Source organism: Molossus molossus, unplaced genomic scaffold (genome assembly GCF_014108415.1).
Source record: "Molossus molossus isolate mMolMol1 unplaced genomic scaffold, mMolMol1.p scaffold_m16_p_1, whole genome shotgun sequence".
Classification (NCBI taxonomy): Eukaryota; Metazoa; Chordata; class Mammalia; order Chiroptera; family Molossidae; genus Molossus; species Molossus molossus.
In genome coordinates, this window is record NW_023425344.1 from 83804377 (window position 1) to 83817418 (window position 13042).

The following is a 13042-nucleotide window of genomic DNA, read 5'->3' on the forward strand; positions in this document are numbered from 1 at the left end:
CCAAAAAATAACAAAAAACCCAATATCCGCTCTGTTTTCAAACTTAAATTTAAAAATAGTTTCAAAATTTTAATGTTATCTACACATGAGAAACTGGCCAACTAAACAATAAAACAAACAAAAAAGACGATAAAAGATTTAAAAAACAATCTTCCTACTATCAATTTAACTTTCTTTGTTAAATACCTCTCATTTGCCCATTCTCTCTGATAAGAGAGAATAGTTGCAGAAAAAGGAATTTTCTCCAACTTAAGATATACTTTCTGTCCCTTCATTTCTCTTAGTTTATTCTAGAATTCTCAACAGTGACAGAACCATTCCCTATAGGGTGTTTGGAAATAGATGTAAAGTTATTTTTCAGACACATGTGTAAGCATTGCGATGTCACAATGATGAGGAGATTGCTACAGACAGACTGGCTGTGAGCCCAGGCTGCACAGCGTTTGCCATGTACTGGACATTCTCCCACCCCACAGGACTTATCAGTGTCTCAGAAGACTAATCACACTACAGTAAAAGTCAATATTGCTTTCATAATAATATTGGTATTAAAACATTTTTATAAGAAGTTACACAAAAATGCTCCAGTAATTCCTGGAGGGGTTCACAGCAGAGAGAGAAGCATAAATAGAATAAACATAGTATATCAAAATTATTATTATTTAAATATTTTTTTATTTTTGACAGTACAGCAGATGTCACCCATTTCCCACCTTTGTCCCCCTCCACCCAGCCTGTACCCCCCCAAGGTCTTCACCACACTATTGTCTGTGTCCATGGGCTATGCACATAAGTGTATAAGTTCTTTGATTTATCTCTTCTCACCCCTTCTCCCCTGAGATATGTCTGTCTGTTCATGCCTCCCTGCCTTGGGACTTACTTTGTTGGTCAATTTATTTTGTTCTTTAGATTCCACAAATAAGTTAGATCATGTGATATTTGTCGTTCTCTGATTGGCTTATTTCACTTATCACAATAATCTCTAGGTCCATCCATGTTGTCTCAAAGGGTAAGAGAGCCTTCTTTTCAGCAGCTGCATAGTATTCCATTGTGTAAATGTACCACTTCTTTTTTAACTCCTTTGTCTCTGAGGAGTGTTGTATTTTCTGCCAATATCCATGAAACAGTAACAGGTTTATTTATTAGCTTTTAAGTAGGAAAATCTAGTCCCAAATCTGAATGGATCCCTGACTTGATGTCTAATTATAATGAGCATATTTATTTTACCCTCAAACAGTGAAAACACATTAGAATACTTTTATACTGAGGTCAAACTGACTTTTCACCATTCACGTCATTGTTATCTAGAATATCACTTGCATCTTGCTATTAGCCTTTCTAAAATTAATTTTACATATAAATATTTAATAGTCATTGTTTAATTAGATTTATAAACTTGTAAAGATTGGATGAATGGTTTATGTAAAGTGAGTGGAACAGTGTTAGCACAGAGTGAACACTTAATGTGTTCACATTGTGTTTTAATAGTGTTTTTCACTCACCTATAATTCTTACACTATTTGAAATTCAGTTTTTCTGAATAACTAAAGCAATGATAAATTATTTTCCTTTTGTGATTCCTTTCTCAATACCATCTATATCATGAATATGTCGTCTAAGGATTTATCACACTATCTTTATAATTCTATACATATTTCTATACATAAATGTTTTCTGTCAATCTATAATATTAACTGAACCAATGTACTTTTCTGTTCAGCACTGAGCACAATTAGGTGCTTTCAAGAAGGTTTTTGGAAGTTATTATCCCTTTTTAGTCTGTATTCTAGTTAAAGTTTTCCTCTCAAAATCTAAGACCATTACCAACTTGGCAGTCAGTACCTCCATAATTTCTTCAACTCTAGCCATAAGATTTAATATAATATTGCCTTGCATCATTCCTCACATTATCATGTAAAACGAGAAAGCTGGGGCTATATAAAAATGAATATTTAACATAAAAATTTGTATACTGGTTAATTTTTTTTTACAAGGTTTTTCATCTGTATCCATAATTATAATAGGGCTTGACCTTATTTTATATTTGTTTGTTTTGTAATCTGTGTATGTTCTTTTGAAGCCTTCAATGAATAAACCATGTATTCCAATAAAAATGTTTCTCCATAAGCCTAGAAGCAAATGACACTGTATATGTTAAGGATGGTTACTGTAGGCCTGATGCTCACACCCCAGTGATAGCACTGAGTAATGAAGTAGGAGTAAGTACACCTCTGTTTGTAGTCTCCATTCTCCCAATGAAAGGTGAACCAGATTGGGGGCAGAGGGTCATCAAATAATGTAAATTAAACTTTAAATTCTGTGACTAATTAGTTTTGTTACCTTCCTAAACACTAAATTCTTATCTTTTTGAACACTGAAATTATCTACTTCATACAGTTTTTTTTTTTTAAATCCTCACACGAGGACATTTTTCCATTTTTGTTCAGACAGAGTGGTGGGAAGGAGAGAGTGAGGGGGAGAAAGAGAGAAACATCAACGTGAGAGAGACACATCAATTGGCTGCCTCCCGCAAGACCCCAACCAGTGTTGGGGATGAACCGCAACCGAGGTACGTGCCCTTGACCGGAATTGAACCCATGACCCATTGGTCTTCGGGCCAACGTTCTATCCACTGAGCAAAACTGGCCAAGGCTCATATGCTTTTTATAGATTGGTTTTCAGAATCAAATAAAATACATTATGAAAGCATGTTTAACTTCAAAGCACTCTGCAAATATTTATGAGTGTTATTGTTAACACTTTAATGTATTAATGGAATATTAATATAAACATTTTTTACCCCTAATCTTGACCATTGATAAACAGGTCTCTGGATATAAGCCTTAAGAGAAAAGGCATAATGAGGAAACAAAGAAGGTTAAGAGGGAATAATGAGATCTCTATCTCAAAAGGAATTTTTGAGGATTACAAAAACCTATGATATTGTATTCTAACTTCCACTTAAACAAGGCTCAACTCCGTGTCACATATTGCAGATGAATAGCAGGCTAAGCCCCACCCTTGCTACCCTTTACAAGTCAACTCTGAATTTAAGCTTAATATGGACTACCGAGAAGCTAATGAAGTATGCCAAAATCAGGCAAAGCTCCCGAAGTAACATATCAAGCAAAACACAGAAGCTACTTAAGAATACACTAAGTTCAAATTTCCTACTTCTACAAAAATAGGCCCAAGTATCACAACATCCAAGTGAAAATTCTTCACAGCAAAGGTTAACATAGCACTAACATTGCTTTTCAAACAACATGATAGTACCACGTATAAGAAAAATAAAAATACTTTCCCTCACTTAAGGGGAGAGTATGGAGTGTAACCACACAGACTTTACAATTAGGAGCAGGAACTTGTTCAGATTGAACTCCTTATGACAGCAAATCTTTAAAAACAGCATTCTTTCATCTGCCAATTTCTGCTTTATTTTTTAAGCAATGTTAATTAATGCACTTACATCTGGAATAAATCCAATCTCATTGAGATGATTACTCAGCTCTGGATCATGGAATGCAATCATCTGAGAGAACACAGTTAAATACTCTGAAATGACAATAAAGTTTAAGACAATCATCATTTTCACCCAGTACCTCAAATATTAATACATTAAATTCACATAAATTACAGTTTTATTTATATTTTGAATACAATTTAACTTCTCCATGAATAAAACATGCTTTGATAATTTTTTTGTCACCACTTTAATCACTGACTGCTAATCACCAAACAAATATACCAACAAACTATAATACAACTTGTTTTCCACTTTCAGAGTTACTAATACATTTCTTTTTCTTTTTTCCCCCTTTATTGATTTTAATGAGAGAGGAAGGGAGAGGGAAAGATAGAAACATTGATGAGAGAGAACATTGACTGGCCGCCTCCTGCATGCCCCTCACTGGCTATCAGGCCCACAGCCTGGGCATGTGTCCTGACTGAGAATCGAACCCAGCGACGTCTTGGTGCATGGGTCAACGCTCAACCCCTGAGCAACACTGGCCGGACTCAGTTCATTTCTTGAATCACAAATTATATACATGATGAATGATGTTTTCCTATTAAGTTCTACAAATACATTTTATTTAGTAATATTAAATCACATTTATTTTGTGTTCAGAAAGTGTAACAGATAAATAAGCAGTCACAAATAGGACAATTATGAATCAAATTTGTTTATATATACAGATATAGGCATCTGTTCCAGTTCTAATTTATTTCCATCTGAGACTCTGCATTTGGCATACTTAGAAATAAGAATTAACATCATTTTAATCAGAAAATAGGAATACAGTAGGCAATTAAATGTTTTTTTAAAAATTTTTTAAAAACTCATCTTCATTCCCGCCCCCTCCTGCCTTCCCCACACTATTGTCGGTGTCCATTGGTTGTGCATATATGCATAGAAGTTCTTTGGTTAATCTCATCCCACCCTCCCTCCCCGTTTCCCTTTGATGTTCATCAGTCTAACAACCAATTTGTACTTCTTAATTCCTTCATCTTTTTCACTCATCCCTCCAGACCCCACCCATCTGGCAAGCAACAAAAAATTCTCTGTATCTAGGAGTTTGTTTCTGCTCTGATTGTTCATTTTGTTTGTGGATTCAATTGTTTTTTGTTTTTTTTTAATTAATTTTTGTTACAGATGTTTCTCCTTTTCCCCCCACTGATTCCCCCCCTCCCCCTCCCTCCCTGCCCTTTCCCCAGTTTGTTGTCCATGTCCACTGTTCATGCATACATGCATATAAGTTCTGTGGTTTATCTCTCCCCCACCACCCCCCTCTTTAGGGGATTGTTAGTCTGTACCCCACTTCCGCGTCTCTGGGACTACCCCATTCCTCAGACTGTTATGTTCATTATATTCCACAAATAAGTGATCTCATATGAAACTTGTCTTTCTCTGTTTGGCTTGCTTCACTTAGGATGATACTTTCAAGGTCCCTCCATGTAGTCTCAAAGGATAAGAGATCTTTCTTTCTTACAGCTGTGTAGTACTCCATTGTGTATATGTAGCACAGCTTTTTTATCCATTTGTCTACTGATGGACATTTGGGCTGTTTCCAGATCTTAGCTATTGTAAATAGTGCTGCTACAAACATGGGGGTACATATATTCTTTCTGATTGTTGTTTTAGGCTTCTTAGGGTATATTCCTAGAAGTGGGATCACTGGGTCAAATGGCAGTTCAATTTTTAATTTTTTGAGGTAACACCATATTGTTTTCCATAGTGGCTGCAACCAGTCTGCATTCCCACCAGCAGTGTACTAGAGTCCCCTTTTCTCCACACCCTCGCCAACACTTGTTGTTTGATGATTTGTTGATGGCGGCCATTCTGACAGGTGTGAGGTGATACATCATTGTGGTTTTATTTTGCATCTCTCTGGTGATTAGTGATGATGAGCATTTCTTCATATGTTTCTTAGCCATTTGTATGTCCTGTTTGGAGAGGTGTCTATTTAGTTCCTCTGCCCATTTTTTAATTGGATTCTTTGTCTTCCTTTTGTGGAGTTGTATGAGCACTCTATATGTATTGGAAATTAACCCCTTATCTGATATATCATTGGCAATTATGCTCTCCCATACAGTGGGTTCCCTTTCCGTTTTGATGATTGTATCTTTCGCTGTGCAGAAGCTTTTGAGTTTGATGTAGTCCCATGTGTTCATTTTCTCCTTTGTTTCTATTGCCTTAGGTGATGTGTCAGGAAAAATTCTGCTGCGTATGATGCCTGAAATTTTGTTGCCTACAGTCTCTTCTAGGATTTTTATGGATTCATGAGTTACATTTAAGTCTTTTATCCTTTTTGAGTTTATTTTAGTGTAGGGTGTAAGTTGATGGTCTAGTTTCATTTTTCTGCAAGTAGCTGTCCAATTTTCCCAGCACCATTTATTAAAGAGGCTGTCCTTCTCCACTGTATGCTCTTGCCACCTTTGTCAAATATTAATTGAGCATATTGCTTTGGGTCCATTTCTGGGTTCTCTGTTCTGTTCCACTGGTCTATATACCTGTTCTTGTGCCAGTACCAGGCTGTTTTGATTACAGTGGCTTTGTAGTATAACCTGAAATCTGATATTGTGATCCCTCCAACTTTGTTCTTCCTTTTCAAGATTGCTGTGGCTATTCGAGGCCTTTTTTGGTTCCATATGAACTTCTGAAGTAATTGTTCTAATTCTGTGAAGTATGCCATTGGTATTTTGATGGGGATTGCGTTGAATCTATAGATTGCTTTGGGTAATATGGACATTTTAATGATGTTAATTCTCCCAATCCATGAACAGGGTATGTGCTTTGTGGATTCAGTTTTTAATAGATATGTATTAATTGATATTTTATTGTTCATGTTTTTGTTCTTCTTAGCCTTCAAGAAGACCCTTCAACATTTCATATAATAATGATTTGGTGGTGATGAATTCCTTTAGCTTTTTCTTGTCTGAGAAACTCTTGATATGGCCATCGATTCTAAATGATAGCTTTGCAGGATAGAGTAATCCTGGTTATAGGTCATTGCTTTTCATCACCTTGAATATCTCTTGCCACTCCTTTCTGGCCTGCAAAGTTTCTTTTGAGAAATCAGCTGACAGTCTCTCCTTTGTAGGTAACAAACTGCTTTTCTCTGGCTGCTTTTAAGATTCTCTCTTTGTATTTAATCTTTGGCATTTTGATGATGATGTGTCTTGGTGTGGACCTCTTTGGGTTCAACTTGTTTGGGACCCTCTGTGCTTCCTAGACTTGTATGTCTGTTTCCTTCACCAAGTTAGGGAAATTTTCTGTCATTATTGTTTCAAATAATTTTTCAATTTCTTGCTTTCTCTCTTCTCCTTCAGGCACCCCTATGATGTGAATGTTGGCACGCTTGAAGTCCCAGAGGCTCCTTACACTATCCTCATTTTTTTGGATTCTTTTTTCTTTTTGCTGTTCTGGTTGGGTGTTTTCTGTTTCCTTATATTCCAAATCGATGGTTTGCTTGTTGGCTTTACCTACTCTACTGTTGATTCCCTGTAAATTATTCTTTATTTCAGTTAGTGCATCCTTAATTTCTGACTGGCCCTTTTTATGTTGTTGATGTTCTCACTAGGTTCCTGAGAGGTCTCCTTAGTTCCTTGAAAGTCTCACTAAGTCCCTTGGATGTCTCACCAAGTTCCCTGGACAACCTTATAACCTGTGTTCGGAACTCTGCATCTGTTAGAGTGCTTATCTCCATTTTGTTTAGTTCTTTTCTTGGAGTTTTGTTCTTTTCTTTCATTTGGGACATGTTTCTTTGTATCCTTATTTTGGCTGCTTCCCTGTGATTGTTTTTATGTATTAGGCAGAGTTGCTATGCCTCCTAGGCTTCGTAGGGTGGCCTACTGTTATAGGTGTCCTGTAGGATCCAGTGGCACAGTCTCCCTGAACACCCCAGCTGGACCCTCGTGGTGCACCCCTAGTGTGGACTGTACACCTTTCTCTTGTAATTAAGTCTTGATTGCTGTTGGCACATCAATGGGAGGGGTTTGCTCAGGCTGAGCAACTGCAAGAACTGGTTGTACCCACTATCCACTACCTTAGAGGATCAGCTATGTAGGGGCCCACCACACAGAGCAAGACTTACTTCAGAAGGGTTATGGTGCCCACTCAGTTTACTCATTGAGGGTGTCACTTGTGGAGTGGAGGTGGTTGGGTGGTGGTGGTTCGATGTGGTCTGAAGCTGTCCACCAGGTGTGCTGGCTCTGGGACAAGGTCAGCCACTGCCTGTGCTCTATCCAGGGCCACCTGACATAAGCTACAAAGTGAACTGCAGATGGCTGCTGCTTGTGCTGGGCTTGGAGGTGTCCAGGAAAAGCCAAGTTGTGAACCAAGGCTGGCTGCTTCTAGTGCCAGGCCTGGGGCCACTTAAAGAGAGGTATGGGGCTTGCTGAGACTGTCCCCTCTCGAGCCTCAGCTCCGCACGGCTCCGCACCGCTCTTGTGGGCCGCTGGGTCACACAAGGCCCTATGGAGCCCCCTGTCCCTTCACTAGTGGCTGGGGAGTGCTGCTGCCCAGAGGGGCTCACCTCCTGCTCAGCCTATGCTGTAGTTTTATTTGGGGGGGGGGGGGGATAGTTCTCTGCTGCTTGTCTGTGCTTCTGTTGCCTGGGGATGGATGTCTGCTCCCCAGCCTCTGTTGCTGGGGATATATCTCGACTCTGATGGGGCTGCTGCTGCCGGGGATGGTGCTGGGCTCCTGGCAGTTTGAGGTTTCTGCAACCAGCACCTTGACAGCTCCACTACTGTGTACTGGTCTGTGTTGACATAGGGTGTCCACTGGCCTGATGGTGCCAGGTGCACTGGTGGGCTCAGGTACCAGATGCTGTTTGTTTGAGAGATTTTAGGAAACTCTGAAGCAGGATCCAAGACAGGCCAATCCTATGGTAAAGCCTTTGGAAACAGCTTGGGTAGGCCCGAAAGTTGGGTGGGGCAGGCCTTAAGGAATCACCAGGGTGGGGCCAACAGAGTGAGCCAGGTTGCTGGAGTCCCAGATATGGCAGCTGTCTGCCTGCCCTGTGGAGGAAGGGCTCACCAAAGGAACAAAGGCCTCTATCTACCAGCACATCTGTCCAGGAGAAAGCTGCCCCTCCAGCCCTCATCTCGAGGCCAAACAGTTCAGTTCTTCCCTGTTCTCTGGTGCCCCTCAAGCTGCCTCCCTTCAGAGCTCAGAGGGAGCGGGTCTGAGTAAGTCTGTGCTTGGGGCATTTAAGAGATACTGCTGGGGCTTCTGCAGCTGCAGCCTCTCTCTGCCTCAGTTCCCGCTGGTTTTACAGCCCAAAGTTACAGGGACTTTTTTTCCTGGCACTGGGACCCTGAGCTGGGCACCTGGTGTGGAATGGGGACCCTTCACTCCTCAGGGAGGGCCTTCCCAGCTGAAGTGACCCTCCTGATTTTTATCTGACACACGTGGGTGTGGGACCAGCCAGTCTGCGCCTCCGCCCCTCCTACCAGTATCCATACGGTGGCTTCTTTAATTTCCTAGTTGTAGGATTTCCATTCAGCTTGATTTCAGGTGGTTCTGAATGATGGTTCTGTTGTAGTTTTATTGTAATTTTGATGTGGTTGTGGGAGGACGCGATACTGCGTTTACCTACACTGCCATCTTCCTACTTTAATATTCCAGGAATTAAATGTTGATTCTAATCCTATACTAATTCATAGGGTTCAGGTGCAATATAAGAAATATTTTCTAATTTTTTCCATTTTTCAACATTTTACTATTATCACCAATTTACTCATTATGTACTAATCTAAACAATATACTTGTAACAATCTACTCAAGGGCAAGTAATCATTTTTTAAAATATTAAAATAACAAAATTAAAACATTTCAAAAATGACCATAACCCAATGAAAGTTTATTTATAACTTCAACTCCTTCTTTCAATAAAGTTATAGATCTGTTTTTCCAAGCATTATTTGGTGAAAATAACTTCCAAATATAATGTCTACTATTTTTTTTAGTTTTTCAAGTTCTTTACTTTTAATGTTTCAATAAATAGTACATTATTTTTGACAATCTGTTAGTACAAGGAGCCTTCCCCTATTTTCTGCGATCAAAACTTGTTTCTAATAACCACAATTATTCTATCATTATTTACCTATAAGCAATGTCACATATTTTGCAAAGAGAAGCACCAAGGCCAAAGAGAAAAGATGAGAAGGTACTGTATTCAACACCACAATAAAGCTAAATTCCATATCTAAGGTGAAATTTTACCCCTGGGTGCTAAATACACAATGGATTAATACTTTTGATTAATACTTTTTCATGATTTGATGTTTATTCTACTGCAACAAAATCCTTTTTATATACCCACTGTCTCATCTTTTCCCTTAAGAAGAAAAAAATAAGTACAATTACATTGGGTTCAAGAGTTACAGATTAAAGACCCAGGAGAAAGCCCAAGGTCCCAGGAAACCTTGGGATTTAACTTTTTGTTAACTATTTTTTTCTCCTTCCAATTAGCGATGGTATATTTATAGTCCTAATTTATCCAAAAACCATAGGTATATAACATCAACAAGCATAAGAACTCAACTGCATACTGATGAAGCCATATAGTTATCCTTTTAAAAAGCATGCTTGATTTTAAACCAGAAAAGCATGGCTCAGGTAATATTCCACAACTATTCTTGTTTATTAAATATCATTCTTATTTGAGCCTGATAAAAGATAATTATGTGGGATTATGTGGCTAATTAAGGATCTAATGAAGAAACCTAATTTATCATGAAAATATTTTCCCTATGTCCTGCCAAACATTGATGAATGTGTTATAACATATTTGTGTTATAAATAATATACACAAATAAATAGATATATGCATTTATCTTATATATTTTATATACCATATATTATTTAATATAAGTAAATATAAATTATAGGTAGACATAATTTATAAATTTTGATTGCTCACAACAGACTTTAGAATCATTTATAGTATGGCTATTCAGAAAAATGGCTTACTCCAAAAGGGGGGTAAGATAGTCACATGATAAAAGACATTCTTGAAAATGTCAAGGCTGTACACACAATGTATTCCCTACTATTTCCCAATATCCTATCATTAAATCATTCATGACAAAGATATGCATTAAACTGTAACTATATAATGCACTGCTTTTCCAAATACATAACCTTTATGCTAAAGTTGCCTATTTTCCCGTTATTGTTTGATGAAAAATAAGTTTTACATTATATTCACATTTGAAACTGGACTTTAGACTTTGATGTCTGTCCTTCTTCCTTCCTTTCCCTCAAAAATTTACTAAATGTTCATGTGTAATATGACCACACATCCTAGTTTACCCGGGAGAGTCTCAATTGCCACCTGCAGACTCAGACTCATTAACTCTCAATAATATCAGTTTAGTTTTATAGTCATCCTAGCTATAGGTGACACTACATTAAATGGAGTATCACAATGAAGAGGATACTGCTTTTGCCCTCAAATGATTAAAAAAGATATGCGGGGAAACAAAAATTTGGGAAATTTTCTTTCCCAGGTTTATATGGTATCTCCCTCCATCTTTCCCTTTTTGACTTATGGCCACCACATCTTACAATGGTCCAAATGTGAATATGCCTTGATTTTATAAACAGTACAAGAATATGTTTAATGTTGTGCCAAAATTCCAATGATTGTTTTGGGGAACAAAGAACAGTAAAATGACTTCAAAGAACAGAGTAAAAGTTTTATAGGTCAGTTTTCTGGGTCGCTCCTTTCTTAAGTGCAAAATGACATACAAGTATGATTGGATTTTCCACAAAGGATTTGTTCCCATGATTAATAGCTAACTGGCTGTCTCTTTCTTAATTTGCCTAAAGCTGCCTTTTCTTTCTTCAATAGCATAACGTATGTTTGTCTGGCAAGTTATGAGTCTATTTTCCAATATCTCTGAAATTGTATTCAATATACCCCTTTCAAATCCCTCCATCTTTTAAATCTAACTGGTATTCTAAGGATTTGAATTTTAGAATAATTTTAGTAATTTTAGATAATCTAGAGGCTAAAACTCTGAGTTGTTAAATTAGTACATTAATTTTTAAAGTACTTGTGTATTGGTACTTTATCAACTCAACAGCAACACTGCAGGGTAAAATTTGATAGTGCTAAAAATGATAAATATAATTTAGGCCAGAAGTAATTAAATGTATTATCTTCTTTAAAATGCCTGCAGATAATCAGTAAATAGTACTATAGTTTAAAACAACAACAATAAACCCAGGATATCTTGACTAAATAGATCATTTTTCTTTCATTAAAAGAGGCAAAGCATGCCCTGGTTGGTTTGGCTTAGCAGTTAGAGCGTCGGCCCACAAACCAGAGTCACAGGTTCGATTCCAGTCAAGGGCACATACCTCGGTTACAGTTCCATCACTGGCCCTAGTTGAGGTTGTGCGAGAGGCAATCGATGTGTTTCTCTCACATTGGTGTTTCTCTCTCTCTGTCTCCCTCCCACTCTATCTGAAGATAAATGGAAAAATATCCTTGGGTGAGGATTTAAAAAAAAAGGGGCAAAGCATTTTATAGTCTAGGAATATGTAAATCCTGTATATTTTAAAAGACTAAAATAAAAAAATTTAAAGTTGCTATTGAATATAGAACCTTTGATTTCTATAGACATAAATGACTAAATAAATATGAAATTCTATCAGCTGTTGATCAGTTTGATATGACATTCGAACTTTCCAAAACTTGTGGGGAAAAAGTGTGTATGTGATATTTATGTTAAACAAAATTGATGCTAATTTGAAGTTTAAACCTTAAAACACCATAAAACAAAATGGTGGGGAAGGACAAAGAGGGAAACCAATAAAATAAAAGCTAAATATTTCTATTTGCAAGCCTAAACTAAACATTTTGAAAAAACAAACAAACAAAAAACACTGTTCTTCTATAAACTTTAGTAACACTAATCAGTGCACTGTGTCAGCTCCTTCTCTGGCTCTCCATCACTCTCTTTCCAGCTCTTGGCACCAGAGTTCACTACCGACTATTTTATCAACTCATTTTCACTGCAATCCTCTTCCTTGTTTTCTTAAGAATGGCTTTCCCCCTTTTCACCAAATTCCTGCTCAAATTTCAGATTCACCAATAAGTATCCTTTCTTTTATGAAACCTTTACAGACATGCCAATTCTTCCCTTTGCCACCAAAAACAGTAAAAGAAAAAAAAAAAAATCAAAATAACCTCTCCTCTTTCTTCCTGTTTTCTAATACAGAGTTAGTGCAGAGCAATTATTTATTGAAACACTAAATTAATTGAAACTATGCTATTTTTCTTATATAACATATATATAGAGAGAGTCAATAACATATAGAGTCAATATAAAAACCGAATAAATGATTTAAAACACCATGTCTTGCTCTGGTCAGTATGGCTCAGTTGGTTGAGTGTCATCCCATGCACCAGAATGTCACAGGTTCGATTCCCAGTCAGAGCACATGCCTAGGCTGCATGCTTGATCCCCAGTAGGAGACATGCAGGACTCAGCCAATCGATGTTTCCCTCTCACATCAATGGTT

General features: G+C 37.5%; 1 protein-coding gene across 8 annotated transcripts in view; it reads right to left on the reverse strand.

The window, feature by feature from the left end:
- Positions 1 to 13042, reverse strand: part of TBCK (TBC1 domain containing kinase) — a 221172-nt gene that overhangs the window by 112555 nt on the left and 95575 nt on the right. For all 8 annotated transcript variants that reach the window (XM_036256074.1, XM_036256083.1, XM_036256032.1 and 5 more), the window contains one exon: positions 3470 to 3555. In XM_036256074.1, the coding sequence (XP_036111967.1) occupies positions 3470 to 3555 (86 nt within the window). The remainder of the gene's footprint in view (positions 1 to 3469; positions 3556 to 13042) is intronic.